This window comes from Varanus komodoensis, unplaced genomic scaffold, assembly GCF_004798865.1.
Source record: "Varanus komodoensis strain SLA01 unplaced genomic scaffold, ASM479886v1 scaffold18_3, whole genome shotgun sequence".
NCBI lineage: Eukaryota > Metazoa > Chordata > Lepidosauria > Squamata > Varanidae > Varanus > Varanus komodoensis.
In genome coordinates this window covers 5,066,205-5,093,295 of record NW_025335549.1, presented here as the reverse complement: position 1 = coordinate 5,093,295, position 27,091 = coordinate 5,066,205, and the positions used below count along the sequence as shown (strand labels likewise).

Genomic DNA, 27,091 nt, shown 5'->3' with positions numbered 1-27,091 from the left:
ACTGGTGTTCATCTGGTTCACACCTCCCAGAACTGAATATGGACTTGAACTCAAAGTCAAAGTCAATACAAGTTTTTGTTCTTGCAATGCAGCTCATGGAAGAGAAAAGGCATTCAAAAGCACACACAAAAAAGCAAAAACACCATACAAACTTTTCAAAACAAGCAAACAAAAAAACCCCCAGATACAAACACACTTTAATCAATGGGAGGAAAGGCATATCTGTCCAAAATGCCCACATACTTGTGGAATACATGAAAACTTATTTACAAAGGGCACACAATTTTTGTGCGGAAACTAAACGAACAAAAAAAACCAAGTTGGAAGTCTGATATGGACACGAGGTGGAATAAGCGTCCGAGTGGAGTTTGGAGGATCTCAATGAGCTCCTGCTTTGCTGGCGCTCACAGCCCTTAGTGCCCCACGTCCTCTGTCCGTGAGCTTACCTGACTGTGGTACCAGTGCTCTGAGCAGTGCTTGGCAGCTGGGCTTGGCCCTCTCTTCACTTCCTGCAGTGCCCCAGAACAATGCTAGGTCAGGACATGGTGAAAAATGAGAAGGATTGCTTGTTCCAACTTGGAGGTGCGCCTCAGGCTGCTGAGCCAGAAAACTACAGTGAAGATGGGCCTGGGCAGGCATCACTGCCAAAGTGCTGATTCCATGGGAGGAAGCAAGCAAGCTTTCCATTGGTGAGGGAGTTGGAGCATCAGGGTTCACCATGGATCCTTGCTCTACTGCCCTTTACCAAGATGTAGCACTGCAAGATAAGCCATTATATGCAGAAATACTGTTCAGCTGCATGATTGGTTGATCTTGAAAGAAAATTGGGGGTTCCTCAGTTTAGAATGCTGCCTTTTCCTAAGGAGTGTGTGCACCCAGCTCCCCGCTATAAAAAGAGGTTAACATCACACAGATGAGTGACCCCTGCCAAGTTTTTTGGGGGGATGCAGAGAAATGCTTTTTCCATGCCCAGGCTCCTCAGCGCCCGTGCCACTTTCTCGCTCCTTCGGTAATGGAAGCCATGTGAATTCCTTCCCAGGATGCATTTCCTCTTCTGCCTGCTGCTTGGTGGAGCGGTGCTCGTGGGTTGCTTCACATCTGGCAACATTCTTCATGGCAGCTTTACAACAACAACACAGACTCCAGCCCTTCCTATGTTGACTGGAACTTCCTAAAATACAGGAGATGTTTCATTAACAACATCTTTCATGGTATATGCCCCAGAGAAGAGGGGGTTTAGGCATTCCCAATGTGAAATTTTATTATATAGCTAATTAATTGGGGCTGTCCTAATACATGTATTTCTGCATTCTTGCATACAATACCCATTTTTGCAAGCAATTATCCTAAAATTATGCGTGTTTTATTTGCCTCAATGTGTGCATTTTATGTTTTTTTTTAATTGGAGCACTCCTTTGCAAAATTTAGAGAACCATGAAATTCAGTGAAGAACTGAGCGTTAGCTCACATTGTGGTTGGAAACTGTAACATGGGTGTGTTTCGAATAAAATGTGAACTGGACAGATCTCTGCCCCATCCCTAAGAAAACACGGAGTCACTGAAGGACACAAGACACCTTTGAACAGCTGAAAAAATAAAACTGACAGGCAGGAATATATACTGTATATGCTCACTGAGAGCGGTGAGACAAATAGAAGGGAAATACCTCTGTCCATTCATTGTTTTGTGCGTCGTAGGATTCCACTGTGTCCAGGTAGGTGTGTCCATCATAGCCACCAACTGCATATAATCTGTCCCCAAGAGGACAGATTCCCACAGCATCCCGAGGAACGCTCAAAGGTGCTACTGTAGTCCAAGTGTCTGTTTTTGGATCATATCTGGAATATGTTGCAGGCAAAGTCAATCAATAGTTATTTAAGGCTAGCTTCGAAAAAAAAAACACACCTCAGATGTCAGTTAAAAGGTAAAGGTAAAGGTAAAGGTTTCCCCTTGATGTTAAGTCCAGTCATGCCTGACTCTCGGGGGCGGTGCTCATCTCCACTTCCTAGCCAAAGGAGCCGGCGTTTGTCTGCCGACAGTCTCCATGGTCATGTGGCCAGCATGACTAAACACCGAAGTGCACGGAACGCTGCTACCTGCCCACCGAAGTGGTACCTTTTCATCTACTTGCATTTGCATGCTTTGAACTGCAAGGCTGGCAGGAGCTGGGACAGAGCAACGGGAACTCACCCTGTTGTGCAGATTCGAACCGGTGACCTTTCGATCGACCAGCCCAGCAGCACAGCGGGTCAAACCACTGTGCCACCTGCAGTCCCAGATTTAGGTTAGTAAAGTCTTATTATGTTGGTCTTTTTATAGATCTTTATGCAATTATTAGAAAAGAGCTCAGCTGAAATGCTTCCCTTCAGTTTAGCTATGCCATTCATAGGCATGCATACTGGTCCTCACTGGTCCAGGATGGAAATGTGAAAAAAATGTGGATTTTTCACTCCACTTACTACCCGTGGCATTTCACTTTCTTCACTGGTGTTAAATGTCACTTTCTCAGCAACGGCCTTCTGGTCCAACTCCTCCAGATGCAATGTTGTATCCTTCCCTTACTGTGATGGCATTGCTTTGAGGTCAGTTCAGAGTGAGGACAGAAGGATCGCTTCCCACTTTTGCCCTCACTCTGAGCTGGCCTCAGGATGACATTGACATGACAGCAGAAAAAGAAAGTCACGTTTCCTGTTCAAGTAGGGAAGAAGGAATGGATGTAACTTCTGTGGGGGGATAACACACAACAGAAAGAGAGTGGTCAAAGAGATGGAGGTAGTGGCAAAATGAGCGAGCAGGAATAGTACCATTTTGGGAAATCCATCAGACCCTTGTAAAGTGTAGGGGGTGGGGAATCCTTTTGGAAGCTTTGGTGCTCTTCTGTCAGAGGAAACCTGGGAATCTGATCAGGCCTTTCTTAGCCACTAGAGGGCTCTGTAGACTCAAGATTTAATCCTGTCTTGCGGGCACTGCAGACAGGTTCTATTGAGCAAAACTACAGAATTGCTATGCAATGAGAATATCCTTCCAGCCTGCAGTTCCAATCAGTTATTTCAAATTCCCTTTCTTTTCCAAGGATAATCAAGTAAACATCCATGAAAAACCAAAGCAACTCTTTTATAGCTGCTATTAATCTCAGTGTGTTGTTAAAAGCTAATAACAGCATACTAGTGCACATCAAAGGTTGCAAGAATTTGACACCTTTATGTCCTTACCTTTCTACACAATCAGAAAGTCGGGAGCAGTGGTTTGAAGCAGGAGCATCATGGCCTCCCACTGCATACAGAAACCCATTATAGGTTGCCACACCAACGCCTCCTCGTCGCTTTGACATTGATGCACAAATGCTCCATTTGTTTGTGTGGGGGTCAAAGCACTCCATGGATTTCAGGCAGGAGCTGCCATCTCGCCCACCAACTGCATACAACCTAGGGCAGCAAATCACAGGAGGACAAACATCCCATCCAATCCCACACACTTTAAGCAAAGAAAGTGGGAAGGTTTCTAGCGGAAGCCCGCCCTACTATCAGAGGGCTACCAACCAATTCTCCCCTCACAATGTTGCCGTGCCTCATTCCCTGGATTTTATATGGGTGGAGAATTCACACAAAGGCAGATCTGTCTTTTTTCTTACTCAGGAAAATCCATCAAGGAAAAAAGACACAGGAGATGCACACGAGCCCCTGGCCATTCATGCGCGGTCCCTTTGCTGGAAGTGCCCTCAGTGACACCCTCAGTTTCACTGCTTGAAGGGCCTGCCTCTTACTTCTGACCCCGTGGCTGTGACTTTTCCTACAAATTATCTTTAGAAGAAAACAGCCTCCAAAGTTTGTGTGTGGGGGGTGGTGGTGGTTGTGCCTGTGTGTTTACTTTATGTTTATAAATAACTGTTCATCCTCAAAGTAGAACACGCAGTATTAAAAGTAAACATTATGCATCAGAAGACAAAGGAAAGATCCTCTCTTCAACCAGACACCAACCTCGACACCAAAGCAGAACCATCTGTTCAGTATCTAGATCTAGATCTAAACAGATACAGATATGGATGACATAGATATCTATCTATACAGATTATATATAGAGAGATATCTATCTCTATAGATTATATATATATAGAGAGAGAGAGAGACAGAGAGAGAGAGAGAATCTATAACTATATCTAATTAATTCAAATATTCAAGTGTTAAAATGCTTGGGCACAAAAGAAAGATTTGTCCCTGGTGCCGCAGAGAAAACCAAGTTAATGCCCATCATAGCACTCTGAGGAGGGCAAAAAAAGCCCTCCTCTTCTGGAAGTGGGCAGTGCTTGCATCTGGTATCTGGGAAGGGCTTCACAGAAGGTCTTTGCATGTGGGCCGCAGCAAGGGGAGAAGGAGCAGTCAGTCGAACGTACTTGCTATTCAGCGCTGCGACACCCACAGTGCTCCTCGGGGTCGCCATGCTGGCAACGTAATTCCACTGCCGGGCCTGCGGGTCCCACCGCTCAACCGTGTTCAAGTAACTCCAGCCATCATGGCCTCCCACAGCATACATGGGTCCTTCCAGCATTGCTACACCTTGGGATGACAAGGGAGGTTGGGAAGCAAACAAAGGGTCTATCAACAATGTTGGCATGTGTTGATTATATTTTTATTCACCCAATGATTCCATGGCAGCTTTCAGCACCATTGTTTCTTTGGAGAACTCTGGATTACAAAGCAAAAGAGAATAAGGGGTCTGCATAATCATCACAACAGTAATGTGATAATGCAACCAAGATGTACAACCATCTCCTGCAAATCCCAGGCACTGAAGTGGGAAGGAGGGAGCTGGAAAGCTCTGTGCACAAACTCTGGAGCTAATGCATCACCTGGAACATATTTCCTGTGATGTTTGATCTCTGGGAGCTTGCTCACTTAGGCCAGCTGGACGAACAGCAAGCCTGCATTGCTTTTTCAAGGAGCAATGGAAGAAATTGCCCTTGCTAAAGAGAATGACTGGTATCCTATTGCACCTGAAATCCTGGAAACGAGCACTCCTGCACTGTCCTAAAAATTACCTTACATTGGGAAAAATTCTCATTCTTGTCATCAGATTTTCTTGCCACTTCTGGGATTATTTTCAGAAGAAAGCCCCACCATGAGTGGTCATTGCTGTTACTTCAAGAAAACTAGTGGAGATGGGCAGACCTGGATGCCACCCAAGATCTCCAGATGCACTAGGTATCAATTCGCTTGTGCAATTGCATTTTTCCATACCTCACCCCATTCCTGAGCTATTTTGATCCTTCCTCTCCTGTGTGTGAACCTGCCCACAGTTAGCAATCCCTGGAAAATCACAACACTGCTGGATTCAGGGGACAGCCAACGCACTGTCAACCTTACCTAAGCCATGCCGGTGGGTCGACATGGGAGGCATCACGGTCCAGACTTTGGTGACAGGATTGAAACATTCCACTGTGTTGGCTGTTTTCAGGCCATCTCTTCCCCCCACAATGTAAAGCTTGTTGTCAATCACGGCAACTCCAAACTGCAGCCGCCTCCCATTCATGGTTCCAATTTGAATCCAGCTGTTGGTTCTCAAGTCATATTTCTCAATTGTGGTGGTGCCTGTTGAAAACATAAACAGTAAATTGGATGGTACACATACAGAAGTCCTGAATTTCCAAAGTGATTGCTCTGCCACTCAAAGGAGTTTTAATTGATTCAACAATTAATTAATTTGCACCTAACTAAAACAATATTTCTGAAGGGTGCTTTTCTTGTTTTTAGAACAGGCTTCCTCAGCTGAGGAGCAATCTAAATTAGGCAGTTTGCTTGTCCAGGATAACAGGTGCTTCTGTTGTTACGAATGCTGGAAGTTGAAGGCCAAAGCATCTGAAGGTCTACTCGCTGCACACTCTGGCTTTAGACAAGCATTTTGGAGTGTGTGCAATGTTTGCAGGTGGAAAAGCAAGCATATCAAAGGGAACTACATGCTTATAATTAGTATGGAAAAGGATTGATAATTGGGATAATTTGGAATGGGGAATGCCCAGAAGTGGCATGTAGCTAAGAACAGTCTATTTACATATATTTTTGAGCCAAGAATGGCATTGCAGCATTCAGGAACTGCAAAGTGATGGGTAATTAAATTTGGATCCAGATAGTAGTCCTGGAATTATACAGAGAAATCTAATATAGTGTTCTGTCCATGGCAAAAGTCTCAAAGGCTGAATTTCAGTGGGCATGTAGCATCTAAAACGTGCCCTTATGTCTTGCTTAGGGACTTTTCCCCTTCTTGACCTCTAACAAATTATATGCTTCAAGCTTGGCTGACATGAGCAAGGAAGTCTGGGCCCTTGTGTTTCTGCATTGTGCATAAATGCTTTTAATGAAATTTCCTTTCTAGCATTATGGTTAGGTGCTTACTTACCCAGGTCTCAAAAGAATGCACTTTTTTTAAAAATGTGTGACTCCTGTGAGTCACTTCTGTGAATCATTTTCTGGCTGCAGTCGCCTCTAGAAGAGCTCTGTTTAGTGCCTGGCCAATAGGCAAGGTGGGCATAAAGGAACTGTGAACTAATCATTTGCACATTCTTCTTGCAAGCCTCCAGAATTTATTTAATGGTTTCCTTTCTTAGGGGGTTATGAATAAAATATTATTAAAATAAACAGCCAAACACCTCTTTGTTAAGCAGAGTGCTGGTTATTAATAAAGGGCAGCCAGTAAAAGTTTCATCAAAGGGAAGTAACAGTAAGGATGTATTATTATTATTATTATTATTATTATTATTATTATTATTATTACTACTACTACTACTACTACTACTACTACTACTACTACTACTACTACATTTCTATGTAGCCTCGTGATTCCTGGAAATCTTTAGTGTTTTTCAACAAGATGCCCACCTGCTTTTGGAGAAGGGAAGAGAGCTGTGTCTAAAGGCATGTACCAGGTGTGTCCAGAATATAACAAGAATGAAGTTCCTACGCTCAAGAAGGGCTCTGTGAAGCTGGCCAAGGTCACTTGGGGTGGGGTACCAGGTATACTTCGGAACACTGATCAGTTGCATTCCAGCCCTGTCAGAGTTGAGACATTCTCTTTTGTGACACCCTGTTCAAGTGCCTCGTTTTAAGAAAAATGTGAGTTTGGATCAGCAGTACATGATAAAATTTTGTGTGAAATTGGGTAAAAGTGCATCAGAAACCTTGGAAATGGTGAGGAAAGCTTATGGAGAAGCTGCGCTGTCATCTGCACCAATGGCACAAGGCCTTCAAGGAAGGATGAGAAGGTGTTGAAGAGGAACAACAATCAGGACACCCCTCTTCATCGAAAAAGGAGCAGAGTGTGTGTGCAGTGAGGACTGTTCTGAACCGTGATCCACACTATCAGAGGATTGCAGAGGAAATGGGAATTATCAAGTCCATTGTTCATGAAATCATGACTCCTGGATCCGTCATTGCGACAACACACCAAGTCACGGTGCTTTGACTGTCAGAGAATTTTGGGCTGAAAAACACATCACGGTGCTTCCCCATCCATCCTACAGCCCTGACTCGGCTCCTTGTGACTTTCGCACACTCCCAAAGATGAAGAATGCTTTGAATTAAAAAATTATTTTTGAATTATGAACACCTGCTTCAAGCAGCAGAAACGTCTCTTGAACATGTGGACTTCACCAAATGGGCTACACAGAAATCGAACAGGCTATGTCCTTTGCAACTATCATTGGACTAGTTCAATCCACGCTGTGAAGACATATCCAGGTGCTGATTGTGGCTCGAATCATGAACTATGGGTGGCCAAAACCAAAGTGAAATTACCTAACACCAAAAAGATAGCAACACCCAAGAAGTTTGTCACCACCAAAATCTCACCCGTGTATGCAGCTGAGATAACAGGTTTGAGGTGTTGGAAATGGAGGAAAGGTTGCCAGACTAACTACGGCAAGACATTCAACATTATTGAAAGAGCTGTTAAACATATAAACCTTTTTATTTAAGCAGTATTTTAAATGTTAATATTATTGAATTTTATTTGGCCAGGGCGGCTTGTTTTATAGTGTATGTTTTATATTATATATTTGTATTTTATTGTATATATTTTAAAATGTTATTTTAATTTTTTGTTGTAAGCCGCCCCGAGGCTTCGGCGAATGGGGCGGCATAAAAATGTTTTAATAAATAAATAAATAAAATAAATAAAATATGCCAAATATGAAGCCACAGGAAAGGTCCAGGTGGCTTTCAGACAAAACATTCAAGAAAGCTGATCGAAGAAAATTAGCCAAAGCAGCAGGTGACCAGGAGAAAGCAACGAAATGAAATGTGGATTTTCAGAAGGCAGCCAAGAAAGACAATTAAATTTACTGGGATCGGAAATGCACACTGCTAGAAAAGAACTGCAAGAAGGGTTATACCAGGAACGCATATGCACAAGTGAAACAATTTCAAACAGCTTTTGGCACATGCAAAGCCATCATAAAAAACTAAGAAGGAAAAAAAACTGTCTGATCAAAAAAACATCAAGAACAGATGGCGAGAATGTACTGAAGAGCTATATATCAAAAGCAGTGGGATTGAAGCACACCAAGATAATGCGGGAAATGAAACTGAAATAGAAACAGAAGCAGCTATTCTTGAGGGAGAAGTCCCATCAGCAATAAGTCAGCTGCTGCATGACAAAGCACCAGGCATTGACAACATCCCCGCAGAGTTGCTGAAGCATGTACCAACTAGAACCATAACAGCCTTATGCCAGAATATGGCCAGAGAACTGGAAGCACCCAAACTTCATTCCCATTCCAAAAAGGGCAACTCAAAGGACTGTTCTAACTCCCACGCAATTGCCCTCATACCTCATGCTAGCAAAATTCTCCTTAAAATTAAATAGCAGCATCTGGCATCTGGCATAGAAAGGGAGCTACCTGAAGTTCAAGCAGGCTTCCAAAGAGACCGGGGTACCCATGACCATACTGCAAATTTGTGCTGGATTATGGAGAAGTTTCAAGAATACCAAAATGGCTTTCATCTGTGCTTTTTTGACTACAAGAAAGCCTTTGACTGCGTTGATCATGACAAGTTGTGGAAAGCACTAAAAGACCCAAGGGTACTGACATATCTGGTCAGAATGCTCCAAAAGCAGCTGTAAGAACAGGATAAGGAAACATGGATTGGTTCAAGGTTGAGATAGAAGTCCAACAAAGATGTATTTTTCCCCTTTTCTGTCCAACTTGCATGCTAAAAATCTTGGGATAAAAATCAACTTGGGATAAAAATCAAAGGAAGAACTGTCAATAACCTTTGATCTGCTGATGACAGAACCCTCCTCTCAGAAACCCAGGAAGGTCTAAAATGATTGATCCACAGAATTAAAGAAGAGAGTAAGAAGTTCAGCCTCCTTCTGAACATCAAAAAGACAAAGATCTTGACAACTGCACAGAATGAAGTCATCAAAATAGCAGTTGATAATGCAGAAATTGAATGTGTAAGAGGAACTCACTTTCCTGGGATCACTGATTACTTGCAGGGGTGAACACAGTCCAGAAATAAAGCAATGCATTTCACCAGGTCATATGGCAATGACAAGCATGAATCGAATGTGGAAAAACAAGAACATCAGCTTGGCAACCAAGTGCAGACTGGTCTGAGTGATCATTCCTATTGCAACCTACGGTTGTGAAAGTTGGACAATGAAAAAATTAGACAAGAGGAAATTTGACTCATTTGAACTGTGGTGTTGGCAGAGGCTCCAGTGCATTCCATGGCCAGCAGGAGTTACAAACAAGCAAGTGCTACAACACATTAAACCAGATGTGTTTCTGGTCAGCAAGATAACAGGGCTGAGACTCACATATTTTGTCACATCATGCAATCAAGCTCATTAGAAAAAGATGTAATGCTTGGAATGCTGAGCAGCAAGAGAAAACCAGGTTGCCAAAGAGTGAGGTGGATAGATTCCATCAAAGAGGATGTGGGCCAGAGCATAGTTCAGCTAAAAGAGGTGGCACAGGATCGGAAAGTGTGGCAAGATTTAGCCCATAGGGTTGCTTATAGATGGACACAACTGAACAGCTGAACAATAAATAAGAACCATCCCTTTGAATTTTGTCCAATAAACTTGGTCATAAACTTCCCAAACAGTTCAAATTAGCTGGCTTGTTAGTTAGTGTAGACTAGTTGCTGTTCCTTAGAAATGGGCTATAGTGGCCACACCAAAACTGCTTCTTTAAACTTGCTTTCACATTCGGGGGGGGGGGGGTCACAGTAGCTGCCCCTTCATGGATCACAGCCTTGCTGTGGCTAAGGGGCTTGTGTAGCCCAATGAAGCTATGAGCTATGCCATGCAGGGGCACCCAAGATGGACTGGTCATAGCAGAGAGCTCTGACAAAAGGTGATCCACTGGAGAAGGAAATGGCAACCCACTCCAGTATCCTTGCCATGAAAACCCCATGGACAGTACCAAAAGGAAAAACGATACGACGCCAGAAGATGAGCCCCTCAGGTCGGAAGGTGTCCAATATGCTACTGGGGAAGAGCAGAGGGCTAGTACTAGTAGTGTCAGAAAGAATGAAGCGACTGGGTCAAAGCTGAAAGGACACTCAGTTGCAAATGTATCTGGTGCTGAAAGGAAAGTCCAATGCTGCAAAGATCTATACTCCATAGGAACCTGGAATGTGAGATCTATGGATCAAGGTAGGCTGGATGTGGTCAAATATGAGATGACAAGACTGAACATTGACATCTTTAGTGAACTAAAATGGACAGGAATGGGTGAATTTAATTCAGATGACCATCATATATACTAGTGTGGACAAGAATCCCTCAGAAAAAATTGAGTACCCATCATAGTCAATAAAAGAGTAGGAAAAGCAGTACTGGAATACAATCTCCAAAATGACAGAATGATCTCAGTTCGAACCCAAGGCAAACCATTCAACATCACAGTAGTCCAAGTCTGTGTCTCAACCACTGATGCTGAAGAGGCTCAGTGAATGGAGACCTATACAGTTCCATGAAGGCTTACAACACCTTCTAGAACTAACACCAAAATATGATGCCCTTATCACCATGGGGGAATTGGAATTCTAAAGTAGGAAGCCAAAAGATAACCAGAATAACAGGCAAGTTTGGCCTTGGATACAAAATGAAGCAGGGCAAAGGCTGGCAGAATTTTGTCAAGAGGACACGCTGGTCATAGCACTCTTTTCCAACAACCCAAGAGATGATTCTACACATAGACATCACCAGATGGTCAACACAGAAATCAGATTGACTAAATGCTCTGCAGCCAAAGATAGAGAAGAGATACAGTCAAGCAAGACCAAGAGCCAACTGTGGCTCACATCATGAGCTTCCTGTTGGAAAATTCAGGCTTAAATTGAAGAAAGTAGGGGAAACCACTAGGCCACTCAGATATGACCTAAATCATATTCCTGATGAATATACACTGGAGGTGACAAATAGATTTAAGGAGAGAGAACTGGATATGGAACTACTGATTGGTTCAAAATTGGGAAAGGAGTATGGCAAGGCTGTATATCATCACTCTGCCTATTTAATTTATATGCACAGTACATCATGCGAAAGCTGGGCTAGATGAATTCCTGCGATGGTGGTGTGGGCTTGGGTAGATTCCAAGGAATGGTGGAGGACAGGAGAGCCTGGAGGAATGCTGTCCATGGGGTCGCAATGGGTCAGGCACAACATTTCAACTAAACATACATACAAACACAGTAGTTGCACTTTCCACCCCAGGGGTATGTATTAAAGAGCAAAGAGGATAAAATGGAACGCGCTCCCCAGAGAGGTCCGCCTGGCGCCGTCATTATTCGTTTTTCGGCGCCAGGTGAAGACCTTTTTATTCAAGCGGCATTTTAACTGTTAATATTATCGGATTTTATCTGGCCAGGGCGGCTTATTTTATATTGTATTGTTGTATTTTTAATTTAATATTTATATTTTTAATTTATATTATAATTATTTTAACTTAGTGATGTAAGCTGCCCCGAGGCTTCGGCGAATGGGGCGGCATAAAAATGTTTTAATAAATAAAATAATAAAATAAAATAAATGAATGGCTTGCGTATGTCCAACAGCAGAGGTAGGCTCCACTGGGCACTTACAGGTCCACACACCCTACAGGGGGCCCACTGCCAGCACTTTCCAGCCTTCTAGCACTTACAGGTCCACACACCCTACAGGGGGCCCACTGCCAACACTTTCCAGCCTTCCAACCATTTAGCAACTTTTCCCTGTTGTCACTGCTTGCTCATCTACTCCATCCAAACAGGCAAATAAAGCCCAAAGCAATTGTCCTGTTGTTTCTCTCTAGGTAATGTTGGAGTTGCCCTAACAAAAGTTATAAGTTTTACACTTTAGAATATAAAACACGGACTGTCTCCTTTTCTTCCCCCATTCTGAAGGGTTTTCTCATTCAGATTTCTTCTATGGGAAAAGAGCCCCCACACATCCGATATGCAGATTGCTCTCAAATGCAAGGCTGCAGGGGGATAATACAATGCAACTGGTTTGAATATGCAAATACCGGGCCAGCTCATCATTGTCTTCCTGCAATGTCCTATCTCTGACTGTAAAAAGCGAACTCTGAAACCTGATTGTTTTATCTCCATGCGTCATGATGTTTTTCCTGATGTCTGTAATGGTTTCTCAATGTTTCTGTACTTTCCTTTTGTCTTCCTATTGTTCTAGCATATCACTCATTCAAGGTCTCTTCCCCCTCACTGCAAAAGCATATGTACATGCCTTGTTTCCTAGTTGTCAGTTCTGCATACTGACTACCCCTCAGTGCTGGTGCTTTTTTCTGCCAGATACGGGTCGCCTGGCTGTTCCCAATAAACTACTGAGATGGACTGTAGGGCTTCAGTGTGCATCCAACATCCATTCCCTCCAGTCCTGCAGAGCTTTCCTGATGGTAGTTACACATTGGGCTTTGAAGGAGTAGGCTAGAGAATGGGCCATGAAGAGAAGGTAGCCCTAAACCCTTACCAAACCCAGAGCCAGTACCGTCCCTGTGTAAGACATATGCACCCTTGGGGAATGTACACTGAAGAAACAAAAAGAGATGTGAGGCTGGGCAATAGGTTCTGATCGTTCTCACTGTGTTGCTGAAGCATTCAGATCATATTTTGCAAGTTGCTTGCAACTTGTCCAGGGGAATTACAAAGAAAATGTTGGAACATTTGTGTAAGTTGGGCCCTCAATGAATTCTGTTATTTTACAGTCTTAGAAGGTAGTCTTGCCAAGGAGCTGAACCTTCTTATTCCTTTTTCCATATTCTGAATGATGATCAGTGCTTTAAAGTCTCACTGTACTCAAGAAAATGAAAAGCAGAAACTGCCTAGCAGAGTGTACTATAACAAGAGCACCAGTGCCTCCTGGATTCATTAAAAAAAATGACTGGACAATGAATCACAATTTCAGGGAAAGGAGAAAGGGAAACAACCTTTGAAGAACAGAGATGAAGGAGGCACTGCTTTGGGGAAGACCTTGTTGTAGTTTCTCAATCAAAAACAGTAGTTTTAAATTTTCTATTGAAATATGCTATTGTATTGTATTGCATTGCATTGCATTGTATTGTTGTATTTTACTGTATAGGATCAATTGTTAACCACCTAGACAGCTTCAGCTATTGGGCAGTACAGAAATGAAATGAAATGGTAAACATAAACAAGTGTCGTGCTAATTTTGCAGACCAGATGCAATTAATTTTGCAGACCAGATGCAAAGCAAAAAATCTTAAGAATCAGGTTTCAGCTCCAATCTCTTGCATGTGTCCATGATGATTCTGAAAGAAATGTGATGGAACCCAAAGCATTTTTCCTTAATCCTGAGGATGTAACATGCTGTGCTTATTGACTTAGTAATGATGCAAGCAACAACATCTGAATAACATTAATATTCAGTCTGTGTAACAAAATGTAACACAGTAGCAAGATGCTGTGTATGGAATTAGTTCAAAAATCCAATGTGAATTCAATATTTCTGCAAGAGGAAAAAAAAACAAATAAGCACTCTCTGTTGCTAAAAAAGAAAGCATAATATTTTATAAATAGCATAAGTTTTTGCTCACAACATGAAAGCAGGGCAATTTTTAAATTCTGCCTGGGGTAGAGGACTGTGACTGTGTAGCCATGGCAAGTGGAAAAGTGCTCCTTCCACCAAATATTTACTGTTGTTGCAGTCTAGAAATCTTTGGGACTAACTTGCCAAATTGTGCCTAGCAGATGTGTCCCTGCCTTCTGTACCCACCAAAGCGCTGCTGGTATGCAAACACAATCTAATCATCAAATTACACCTTCACAAAATGATGGAAGATCACACCAAGGTGATCAATACCAGTAGAGACTGAGCTCGTGTTCCAGTCTCTCCAACCCACGGAATTTTGTAAGTTCGCAACAGGAAAGAAAAAATATAGGAAAACAGAGGAGAACAATGACTTGATGATAATGATCTTTTCTAGATGAGGCTGTTGCTATTTCCAGTTTAAAGACTGGAACTGGGGACTGCTTTTTGTTTTGGTTTGTTTTTTTCCCTTTCTGTACTTTCCACTTCATAACCTTTAGGTAGAGTAGAATAACAACTGAGTGGAGACTAGTGATTCGCTTTGCTTTGGCAAAGATTTTCTGGATCCAACCCCCAACCCTTTAAATTTGCCTTTAAAAAACGAACTGGATGGGGATGACAACATCTAAAGCACTTTTGAACAACCATGAGGGAGAGACAGAGCACAATAAGAGCCTCACCTAGAAAGGCTCAATGTTGTGAATTCATTACAAGTGATCAAAGAGTGGCCATTCCAGAGTAAACACTGAGTGTGGACGCACCACTGCTGTCAGGGGAAAAACATAATATTTCTGGATGTTTTATTACTGTTTACAGAAATAGCTGGATCTGTCAATTTTGGTTTCTCATTTCCTAATGTTAAATTTGGCTTGTTCCAAATGTTTAGAATTCCTCTGATCTTGCCTATGGTTTGTGTTGGATGCAAACATTTTAATATTAAAATTTTGCATGAAGATTTGTACACATTTTTGTGCACCTGTATGAAGTTTTATGTGAGTTTGCCTCATATACAAAATTTCTGTGACCACTGTTCCTAATATACATAGTTGGATGATATTCTAACCAATGTGTATGTTGCTTTGTGTTTTGATATTTGCATCATTTCATTCCATTTCATCTCGATTCGTTTTGTTTCGTGCACTGTTGTTTTATGCTTCCCAGATAGCTTCAGAAATGAAAATAGCAGAAGTGGTAGTAGTTGTAGACAAAGTATTCTAGTGCAGGTGCAGTGCAGAAGTCCTGATCCAGATCTTAAACCTCTACACCTCATGCCACAGTCCCAATCTGGATTGGGACCCCCACATCTAGAGCGAAAATCAAGCAGGAGAGATGGAGCTGTGAGGCACAGTTTTACAGTATTGTCTATTTTGGCTCTAAGATTACTTGACCTCATCGTGTGCTAACTACTTCGTCAGATGGCAGCTTACCTTTGGTGGCATCCATGCCCCCAACAGCGTAAAGGGAGCCAACAGTGGACTTCCTAGGCTTAGTGCGGGGGCTCTGCATCATAGACCTCCTCTCTGGTAGCAGGTGGTATTTCATTGCTTCCATGAGAAGTTTCTGGCACTCGAGATCATCAGTAAACATGGGGCTATTTTCCAGATCTGCTAATAGCTGAAACACGCAAAGAAGCCTGCTGTTCATGCTGAAATTATCAGAGTGTTATTTCTATGTATGCCCGCTCAGTTTTATGGGCCATTGGGCATCCTGATATTGGTGGAACCTTGAGTTGCTCTTCAGAGCAACAGCTTATTCAGCCCCTTTTCCTCTTCTTCCATACCAAGAGTCTTTTTGGAGAGGGACAGGAGGCTGGGCAGCAAGTGAGTGGACAGTGGGCAGTAGCCATCCTGGAATTGTATCGGTGTTGTGATGCCGGAGCTTGCACACAAAGCCAGGCTGCAATGGGGTGAAGGTTCTAGCTGGCAGGCTGGCAGTGGCTGCCTTGGCTTCCAATAGATGCTCAACCAGGCCAGCCAGCGGTAATTCTAGAACCTGCTTTCTGACTTATTCCCATATGGACCCCACATTGCACTGCCCTGGTTCAAATTGTCACTGCAACCCATGATGACTTATTTAAGAGCCATGGCAGAAGTCTGTAAGCCATTGCGGCTTGCAGCCCATGCCAGCAGCCATTTTCGATATTCAAGCAGGGAAGTCACATCCTGTTGTGACATCCAAACCCCGTGCAGGTAAACTTGGGGGACGTTTAAAAAAATGCCCACAACCAATGGAATGGTTTGGGTTGATGGGTGGTGCCTCAACCATGCCAGTATCCCACCCTCGCCAAGGTGTCACAATAGGCCACCCACACCCATCATCTACCACAGCTGACATATGCAGTATTGCTGCCAGCACGCACCGCAAACCTTCCTGGCTGAAATAAACCATGGTAGGCTGAGCTGATGGCGCTAACTGGGCCAGTGGCCCTTCATATCACTTGCATTTGTTGTTTGTTTAAGGCTTTTCTGGACCGTCCATCTACCGGCATCTCAGGACGGTTTACAACAAAGCAGCAGATAAAACAGGGCGCAGCATCCAGTAATTCAATAATATAAAAACCACACTAAAGCTGCTTGAACATTAAAATAATGAGAAAATAAAAAGGGTTTCTCCTGGAGCCGAAATGAAAAAAGCACTGCACCAGGCAAACCTTTCTGGAGAACCTTCAACCCTTCCTTCACAGCTCTCTCCATTTGAATGGAGAGTTACTTTCTGTGGTCTGATCCCCTGGCACTGTGATAACATAGGGATGGAGGGTCCACAAATATAGCAAACAAAGTCTCTCTCCAATAATGATGGAGAGAGAGAGAGAGAGAGAGAGAGAGAGAGAGAGAGAGAGAGAGAGAGGGAGGGAGAGGGAGAGGGAGAGGGAGAGAGAGAGAGATGCTTTAATCTATCCCAAGTACTAGCATTTTGTACTTCAGGAGCTGTATCTCAATCCTATTTCCTTCTGCAAAGGTTTCTAGCCATAGCATAGTGTTGGCCATTCCAGCATTATACTGAACTGAGTTAGGTATGAAGGCACCGCAGAGATGTAGAGAATAACAATTGTGTTCTTTTCATTCTTGCGGAACCATGGCTCATGGTATCGTTCAATTGAACTCAGAATTTAGGAGCCTGGGAAGCTGCTTTATGCTGAGTCTGAACATCAACCCAGTATGGTTGAGCACTGAGTGGCAGGAGTTCTACAGGGTTTCAGGCAGAAATTTCCCCAGCCCCATCTGGAGAAGCTGGGATTGGACCTGAACCTGGGATCTTTTGCATGCAAGCAGCTGCTCCTCCAACTGAGCTCCAAGACATGCTGTCCCTATCCCATGTTCTCAAACCCTTTCTCAAGGCCCACTTCTTGAACAAGCTTTTCCCAGACCTACCAAACATCCCTAGACCCACAATTCATCACTTCCCAGTGACCCACCTGTGGGGAGAGTAGGGGCAATCTTATGTAAGACAGAAGCATCCCAAGGTCCCGCTGCCTGTCCTGCAAGTCATGCCGAACCCACAGCATTAATGCCTTAAAGATGGCTTCTTCATCTGGAACGTTGATGTCATCACTGGACAGAAGTTTAGCAATTTCAGCAGCTGGCAGCAAGAGAAATTCCTGATTTTTTATTACTTCAGTGAAGTGCTCCTAAAGGAGGGAATAAAAACAACATAGCAGTGCATTTGCCTTTTATTAATTCATTTACTTAAATTGCTGTTTATCCAACTTGATGCTAAATGCTCAGAGAAGATAACTTATTTTTATAAATGCCATGTCTGCACACATCTTATTCACTTTGAATAAGATCATCTTATCAGGGAATTCTTCTTAAGTTCTGCTTTTAGAACAAGCTGGAGGAGAATTTGATATTCCTAACCTCAAAAGAAAAAGACAAAACAAAGATGAAGAAGCAGCATTTACAAACCTTTAAAACCCTTACCTGAGCCTGGAAGAAATCTTTTACAATTCCTTTGGGGAACAAAAGAGGCTTCAATTTTAATTGATTAATTGATATGAAAAGTGCTTTTTAAAAAACCCTTGGAATCATCTGCAAAAGTAGGAATGCCTCTTCTGCTATGATGACTTGTAGTAATAATGTAAAAGTTTTCAATTCAGAAAGATGCTTTTTCACTCATATGCAAGTCTATAATAGTTTCATCAAAAGCTTAACCAATTAGCAGTAATATAGTGGATCTATTAGCATCTGTTTAGCTGGATTGTATAACAGTAATATAGTGGATCTATTAGCATCTGTTTAGCTGGATTGTATAATAGTAATATAGTGGATCTATTAGCATCTGTTTAGCTGGATTGTATACCTAGCCACCCCCACCCCGACAAATCAGTGTAATTGTGTTAAAGATCCATGGCCTGTTGTTGGTGTATTTACTGAATTTCCATGCTTGCATCCATCAGTCTTCTGCATTACCCTGTTTTCTTAAGCATCTCTGCACTCTGAACTGATATTTTAGAAAGAAAAAAAGGAAAGGAAGCAACTTTTCTTGGGAGCGATACAGGAGATGGTGGCCTCAGTCCTTCCTGCTGTTTGCGATGCTTCAAAAATAGGAAGATGGGAGTGTTGTTGCAAATGACAAAAATAGCACAAGCTGTTTATAGGAAGCGATTTTATCTGTGGAAGCATGATTTCCAGGCAGGAAACTGTTAATAGTCCACATTGATAATAACAAAAGTAAAAGAAAGAGAGATCTTCTCACTGGACCTTTGGGGATGGGAAAATAAGTGAGCTGGCATTCTGCTTCAAGGACTCAAGGTCAGCCTTTTCGCTTGCAACAGAAGGTCCGATGGGCTGTCACACAGGCAGATGTATGGCTCTGATCTTCACGGGGAACGGGGGCTCAGGGCACTGGTCAGGGAAATGGACGCTAACAAGCAGGAGGAAGGACAGCTTGGAAATGCCCCCAATTCAGATGGGTGGGAGCGGAAGGGTGGAGAGAGAAGCATTGTAATACCGCCAGGGAGGTATTTGAAGAAAGTTCATGAGCAGCTGAGGCAGGTTTAAGCTGGGAATCTTTTGACCCAATGGCCAGATTCCATTGCTGAGAACCTCTTGCAAGCTGCATTCCAGTGGTGGGAGGGGCTAAAGGCAAAAGGGGTGGAGCCAAAGCTCAAAAATAGTTCATTTGTTAAATTTCTATACCACCCTTTCGGCCAAGGTTCTCTGGGTGGTGTACAAATATGAGCATGTGTCACCTGAAAGTTCCTGCTGCTGGGAACTCACAGGCACTGCACTGCTTGATATGGGTCATTCATTTCCCTGAATCCCTGTGCAGATGCATGGGAGATAATTCAAATAAAATGTTGCTGTTATTTATACCTTTTAGAAAGGGAGGCATGCGCTAAAGGCAGGGAACCCCCCCCCCGCCAAAGATTAGAAATTTGGTGGAAAGAAAGGGGTGCAGCTATGTGGAGGGACAGATGGGGACCCACACAGGCCCAGATCTGGCCCCTGAGCCTGAGCTTTCCCACCCCCGAGGTAGGCTGTATCGGGGGGGGGGCTCTTACATTCCCCTGGGACAAATACAAATCCATGATGGATAAAGTCTTCTTCATCACATCTCCCTCAGATACTGATGTCCAAATACTTCTCTGGTTCCATGGAAGTGAAGGCCTGAGGGTTCAGCAACTCTTTCAGAAGAGGACCCTGCAATCCCATTTTATGGAGTCCACAACCAGAGTTTTGCACAGCTTAAAACATGGGTCCTCAAACTACGGCCCGTGGGCCAGATCCGGCCTGCCGTGCCCATTTATCCAGCCCACCATAGAGGTTTTGGACTGGCTGTGCACGCGCGAGAACATGGCGAGGTGGGGGCTTGCTCATGCGGAGATCGTTTTGGACTCGCTCAGAGAAAATGATCTTCTTGCAAGCAAGCCGGCGCCTCGCCACACATGTGTGCTCACATCCCCCCCACTCCAGCCCACCTCCCCACACACACACCACCTTGGCGGCCCGCACCCATCGCCATCACCTTTCAACTGGCCCCGTTAAAAAAGTTTGAGGACCCCTGGCTTAAAACCTAGCCCAAGTCCATGAGAGAGATGATCTCGATGTCCACATCTGGGGAGGCTTTGGTAAATACGAGCTTTCCCTTTTTCAGCTTCATATGTCTGCCTTTAACCTGCTCCTGCCTCAAAGTCTGCCTTCGCTTAACATTTTCGTTTCCATCTGGGGCCCAGTAATTGTTCCTTCTTTATGCATTTGAAGAAGCCAGTCAGCTCTGGAAGACCTTCCCCTTTGAAATATTTATACATTGATTCAGCTTTGCAGACTATTCCCACATTTCTCATCTGACAGCCAGATTATTCTTTCTCTGCTTCAAATTAGCAACCGATTAATGTCTCAGGCAATGCTCTCTGTTGCTGCTCAGAATATCCCTTTGCACGAGTGTGTGATAGAGAAGGCTGGTTCTCAGATTTTCTTCACAGCTCTCCATCCCACCCAGCCTTTCCCATTCAGCTGCTCTTCTAAGCTTCCCTTTCCGTGCTACCAAAGGAGTCTAAATCCAGCCAAGACAAACGTGTGCCTCCTTTGTCTGAGAGCCACTTTCTTCCTGCGGTTTGAAAGGGAGTCTCTCTTGTCATTGTTCTGTCATCTTGAAAAAGTGGGGAAGGCAGTAAAGAGCCCTCCCTTTGCCCTTTGAGAAGATAAGAAGGAGGAGAGAAAACATGCATGCCTTTGACTGGTGAGACTAATTGATTAGTTGAGTCACAGATTAAGAACTCTTCACATTAAATGGAGTCAGGCAGATGGGCTTGTCTTGTGCCTGACGTACTGATAAGGCCTGCGGTTATATGTGCAGCAGATGAGGGGGCAAAGTGACCCAGAAAATTATCAAACCGCAAGTTGGTGAGTGTTTTTGCCCTCTTTCACTCTTTGCAAAGAACACCTTGCTGCAAATGAAATCAGGGTGAATACTCTAGTCTCTTCCCATGGACTGGCACTTATTTTTATTGCAGAAATTCTGAATGATTTTTTTAACACAGAGAATCATTTTGATTGAAGCACACATGCAGAGTGGGAAGCACTGAGAAATGTGCTTCCCCCTCCTTGCATACCGAGATGGTCTGGCCAATTCTCCCAACACAGCATAGTATGGCCACGTGTCCTATGTTACAAAGGGCAGTGTCCGCAGTTTGATGGCATCTTCTACTGGGACATCTGCCCAGTCCAAGTTGAGTTTAAAGATAAAGGACCTTAAGCATTTCCCTCCACAGGAATGGAGACTGTTAACATTGCAAACCACCGAGAGAGCTTTGGTTACTGGGCAATATAGAACTGAAATAAATGAATCAGTCACATGAACAGGAATCTAGCAACCTCTCCTGCCTGCATGGGATCCTCCTGCTGTTTCTCCCATCAGTGCCTTTTGCAAATCACCCCATTTATAGATCAGCCCTCCTTCTATAGTCAGTACTTCCACACAAACTCCTTTGCCTTGGGAGCCACAACAGTGCCACCCACACAACGCATGCAAAAGAAGGAGGCATCAGCAAAGGGACCCCACTGTTCACAAAAGGCCAAAACATCCTGCTGTCAAACCTTAAGGGGGATGGACCCCCCCCAAACACTGGGGGTCAGTGAACATTGGCTACTGGGGGATGCGAAGAAATGGAGACCCAAACAGACAAGGGTGACGTCTCCTGGAAGAAGACCTTGGGGAAGACCCCTGAAGCTGCACGGCAACCATTTTTTGCAGACTGCAAGTGCTTTCTAGCCTACATTTCCAGCTGCTAACCCCCAGAACCTGTTTTCTCATCCTCACCATGGTATAGACATGGGCCACACGCAGAAGCTCTGTGCAGCCCTGAGCATCTCCGAAGGACCGGATCCCTAAGCAGTTTGAAGGATGGAGCTGCTTCATGAGAAAGTTGCAGCAGACTTCGATGACTTGCGAAAGCTGGAGAAGGCAGGCTGCAGCCAGCAGGCTCTCGATCGTCTCTTCTTTTAGTTCCAAAACACCTGTGCAATTTAAGGTTGAGAAACAAGACACGTGCAAGGAAAAGGATTATTCACCTGAGTGGGAGGGTAACTCAAGGAGGCATGGCTGGCATCCCTGAGAGCCCCAGGCTTTTAACGGCTGGAGGTGAGTGCTCATCAGCAGACAGAAGGGAAGGAAAGGGTGTAATGCCCTCTCTTAGCCTGCTGTGGCTCCATGGAAAATTCTGAATAAATAACAGAAGGGAGGCAAAACACAGGCGGAATGGAAAAAGAGAACGCGTCCTCAAAAAACAAAAAAGGCAGGATGGAGCCCTGCAGGTTTCAGAACAGTGTCTGTGCTGTGCGACCTGGGCACCTGCTTCCTGAGGGCAACCCAAGGCAAATACCTGCAACCCTCCCAGCACAGGATTCTGGGCATCCAGTTCAGGGAGAGAGGAGTGAGGATGCAAAGGCCTAGCCTTAAGTGCCACCCCGCTGCCACATGCACACACACTCTGCAAAGCAATTGGAGGGCCAATTTTGGCCCCTGAACTGTAGGCCAGGGAGAAGGAAGCCATGGTGCCAAGGACACAGACCTTGGAGGCACCGGCCTCCTCCCCTCTTCACCCCAAGGAATGCCCCCCAAGCCCCTTCCCTAAAGGCATTATGATCTTGCGGAAACAACCACTACAGTCTTTTCTGCACCAGCTGTGGGGGGGTGGGGGGGCCGGTCTATGTTCCAAGCACAGATTCCTGGCTCCAAGGTTGGAGCTGTCTTCCATCTTTGGAGCAGGGGTTGTAAATCATCCCGTGGCCTCGATGTCTGAGGATCACAGAATCTCTCCGGGAATTAAATTTGTGTTCTTTGTTGTTGCCCTGGAGTTTAGCCTGGAGTCCTGCACTGAGCAGGGAGCTGGACCCAATGGCCCTCTGGCTCCTTCCAAGTGTACCAGAGAGCCAGTGTGGCGCGGTGGTTAAGAGCATGGGACTGGGACCCAGCCAGTCTGGGTTCCAGTCCCTGCTCAGCCATGGAGCCAACTGGGTGACTTTGGACTAGTCACAGACCCTCAGCCCAATCCACCTCGCAGGATTGCTGTTGTGGGAATAAGGTTGAGAGCAGGAGGAAGAGAAGACTGTAAGCCACTTTGGGTCCTTTAAAAGAAGAAAAGGTAATCTAAATCTGATAATAATGAAAATAGTTCTCTTCATTCCAAACTGTATTAGATTGAGTCACGGGGAAAGGGAATCAGTCTTTTTGTGACCATTTTCTCTTCCTGCTCTGGACTTTGCTTTTCTTATGCGCTTGCACACCCCCCACTGCCAGTGAGGTGCTCTTCCTCACATTTAATTGGCCCTGGATTTCCCCTTTCTCAGACCTGTGCCTCCAGGTCTGTTCTACACCAGTGTGGTGGAGGCTGCAGTCCAGATGGGAACCAACAGTGCCAGAAGAACAAGTGAGTTGCCCAGCTGCTTACCTGTGTAAGCATAATGCACAAGGTCCCTCAGTGCATCGGGATCCACGCCTTCCATTTTTATTTCTTCTTGTTTCGCTTCACGCACATCACTGGTAAACATTGCAGCAAAGTAGTCCGACACTGCGCACAGAACCAGCCTGGGGAAAGGAGAGGTTTTGTGAGCATCTCCTCCCGCCTCCTAATATCTATAGAAAGCTCAGACTTTATTCGTGGTATGCGCCCCTTTGCTTGGCTTGTGTTCCTTCAAAGGATGCACCGCGCACACTGCACCACAGCTCTTCGGCCCATAAATAGAAGGCCATGCCTCTGTGCAGCCAAGAGAAAGGGGCGATCAAGTAGCTTAACATTCTCCCAGAGAGCTGTTTTGCTTCACTGGCAAAATGAAATTCCTTTGACTAGCTTGATTTTAAAAATCTTCCTGGTTTTAAGTAACCCATTGCAAAGCAGACAATGGGTGAGTTTTTGCACTCCCCGTCTGTTGCATAATGGATCTTACATGCCCAAGACAGAGAAAATTGGCTTGCATCAGCCAGCCATGGCAATGAATATATCCAGAAATGCAAATATTCAAGCAAATGGATAAAATTGCCAATTTCAGACTAGTGCAAATTCAGAGGGCAGTGTGGCCCAGTGGTTGGAGTGTTGGGAGGAGGCTCAAAAGACCTGGATTTTCACTCTCTGGATGGCTTTGGCCTGCTCTTTAAACTACCTCACAGGATTGTGGAGAATATGGAATGATGAGAAGGAGGTGGAGGAGGTACTGAGCTACCTTGGTATCCTTGCAGAGAAAAAGACAGGGTATAAATACAATCAATGAATAATAAGGTATAAATAGATAAGGCTCAGTGTGCCACAGAGGACCTTCTGCCAGTGGAAGCAAAAGTATGAGGACATGACATTGATCTGTCCTTAATGTTGCAAAGGCACCAGCGAGAGAGCTGCTTCTCCTTGTAACAGAAAGAGGAGTTCTTTCCATGCCATTCTTCTTAATTCCCTGTTATTCTAAAGGAAGCCAGACTGGGGTTTCCTGGAATGCAGGGAGATTCTGTGACAGGATTTACCTGTGAGCAGGTATCTTGTGGTCCCCAGCAATGAGAAGAACATCACAGAGCTGCTTCTGCTGGAGATAATTCTCCATTTTGCGGAATGCCTGCTCTGCGTGGTTTGCGGAATAGAAGTACTCGTCTGATCCATCGTTGTTCCCTCCCGCAGGAGAGGAGCCATTGTTTATCGATAGCCTGTCGGAGATGAAACAATGTCACCTACATGGTAATAACTGGCCTATGGAAATTACTGAGCAACCAAAGAGTCTGGGTGACAGGAAGGCAAATTAATGAAATTCACCTTGGATTACTGTGTGTGTGGTGGAAGATGGGCGGTTCGTGACTTGTTCTCTGGATTAACAAATTACACTATACAGATTTCATTACAACTCAGAGTTTAACAGATAATGCATGCACACGACATGCTTGCTTATTTTATATCCAGTAAAAATAAATAAATAAATTCAAAACCCATACATTCCATTCACTTTGAATTCAGGGTGGAGTACAGGAAGCCATGAGACTGGAGTGATTGCGTTAGCCCAAGTGGAATATCTAGAATATTGCACTATCTAAGGGCGCAGTCATGGGGTCTCCTGACTGGCCAGGAGACCTTAGGATCCTTTATGGTCCCAGCTCTGAAATCCTATGATTGCAGAGCTAGAAATCATAGGCACAGTCCCCACCTTCAGTATAACAGCACCAGACCTCTGGAAGATTTTGCAAAAGATTTCTTAGTACACGATCAATAGACCCTAAAACTCAATCCTGCACAGACATTTATTAGCAGAGGGAAAATCAAAATCTCTCTACAATCTCTGCATGCCACACAAGGATTCACGATTGTTAGATCCTATAGCTTCAATCCTACACAGACACCAGGATCTCATTAAACTGCTGATGTAGCAATGCAGAGGCTGCCATGCAGAAATCAACAGGCATAATGTGAGCTTGACTAGACTAGGGGTTGCTTCTGAGGGGCCAAGTCAATTTCATTGATTTGTTCTAGGCTAGAAGTGGCTGAAATTAGGAAGACTGGACCAAACCGGCTTCCCTCATTAAGTATTAAGCTATCAAGTTGCCAATAGCGGATCAGGGTTAGCATGATGGGAGCACCAAGGTGAAAGTCATTCCAGAAAGCAGAAATCATCATCCATACACAGCCAAAAGCATTTGCTCCAGTGGGTTGAGAATGCATGCTTCCCTCTTCTGCTCCCTGTACTGCTTTCAGCCAAAACGAGTTATCCCCAGTGCCAGCCGCTAATGGAACATTTGATGAAAACCCATTATATCCCTTGGAATGCCCCATACGTTTCAGATGGAGCCGCTGATGAGGCGATTGCATTAGAAGATAAATATGGGAGACAGTTCAAAATTGGGCCTATTAGGTAAATAGCACTACAAATTGCTTGCAGTCCATTATTGCCAAAGAGGACAATATACCAGTGCCAAAATTACTGCAAAGGACAGAAATGTCCTGGGGGTGGCCTCTTTAGTCCTGTTGGTGTGATTGTTTCAAAGATGAAGATTCAGTAGAAACGAAGTCGGTTGCAGCTGGTATGTTTCTTTTGAAGCATCCCTCGGCTCAGCAGCCTTACTGGATTTTGTCCTGCAGTCTGCCCTTTATGTCCTTATTAGTGTCTTGCTCTATTAGCTTCAGAAATTGCAACAAGCTTATTGGTTTCTGGCCCACATTGTATTCTCCTATTCCCATTTCCTTGCTTCAAAAATCCTCTCCTTTCTAACCATCAACATGCAGTTTCCTCCTATGAATGTCTTCTCATGGCTAAGATCTTGTTTAGTTTTAGTTTCGATTTATTTCCTGCCTTTTTCCTACAAAGAGCTCAAGGCAGCTTAATCTCCTCCTCCATCTTATCCCCACAACAACAACCCTGTGAGGTAGGTTGGGCTGAGAGTCTGTGACTGGCCCAAAGTCACCCAGTTGGCTCCATGGCTGAGCGGGGACTCGAACCCAGATTGTCTGAGTCCCAGTCCCCATGTTTACTCACAAAGGAGATGCAAGCAGACTATCACGGAAGCAAATCAGCAGTATGAGGAGCATATTGCTAACAGTATCAAGGCTAACAACAAAGAATTCTTTAAATATATCAAAAGAAAGAAAGTGGCTAATGAAGCAGTGGGGCCATTGGATGAAGGGGAGGGGGCCATGAGGAGATTTCAGGGAAGCTGGATGAATTCTTTTTATCAGCCTCCATCACAGAGGATGAAGAGCAGGTACCTGTCCCTGAGTTTATGTATTCTGGAAGGGAGTCTGAGGAATTAGGGCAGATGGTAGTAACAAGAAATGAATTGTCATCCTTATTGACAAACTGAAAGTCAGCAAGTCACCTATCCATATGGTATCCATCCTTGACTTAATCCAAGAACTCAAGCATGAAATCATTAGCCCTTGTATCAGAAGACTGGAGAAGGGCCAATGTAATGCCAATTTTTAAAAAGGGATCCAAGAAATTACAGGCCAGTTAGCTTCTGGATAAACTGCTTTACAGACAGAATCAGTCAGCATACAGAGGAAAAAGCCCTGCTGGAGAAAAAAAGAATCAGCATGGCTTCTATAACCTGCTGGAGTTCTTTGAGAGTGTCAATAAGC

The 27,091-nt window shown here is 44.2% G+C and overlaps 1 protein-coding gene across 2 annotated transcripts in view; it reads right to left on the bottom strand.

Moving 5' to 3' along the window:
• Nucleotides 1–178: 178 nt before the first annotated feature.
• The window catches only part of KLHL4 (kelch like family member 4), a 48,794-nt gene continuing 21,881 nt past the window's right edge, over nt 179–27,091 (bottom strand). Inside the window, exons 4-13 of one of the 2 annotated variants that reach the window (XM_044427364.1) lie at nt 24,499–24,640; nt 23,438–23,574; nt 21,808–22,004; nt 17,462–17,674; nt 15,474–15,660; nt 5,361–5,585; nt 4,391–4,553; nt 3,213–3,425; nt 1,667–1,838; nt 179–1,171 (exon numbers count right to left, since the gene is read on the bottom strand). In XM_044427364.1, the coding sequence (XP_044283299.1) occupies nt 1,112–1,171; nt 1,667–1,838; nt 3,213–3,425; nt 4,391–4,553; nt 5,361–5,585; nt 15,474–15,660; nt 17,462–17,674; nt 21,808–22,004; nt 23,438–23,574; nt 24,499–24,640 (1,709 nt within the window). In that variant the 3' untranslated portion in view covers nt 179–1,111. Of the gene's footprint in view, nt 1,172–1,666; nt 1,839–3,212; nt 3,426–4,390; nt 4,554–5,360; nt 5,586–15,473; nt 15,661–17,461; nt 17,675–21,807; nt 22,005–23,437; nt 23,575–24,498; nt 24,676–27,091 lie in introns of both variants that reach the window. The other variant, XM_044427363.1, reaches the window with a different exon arrangement.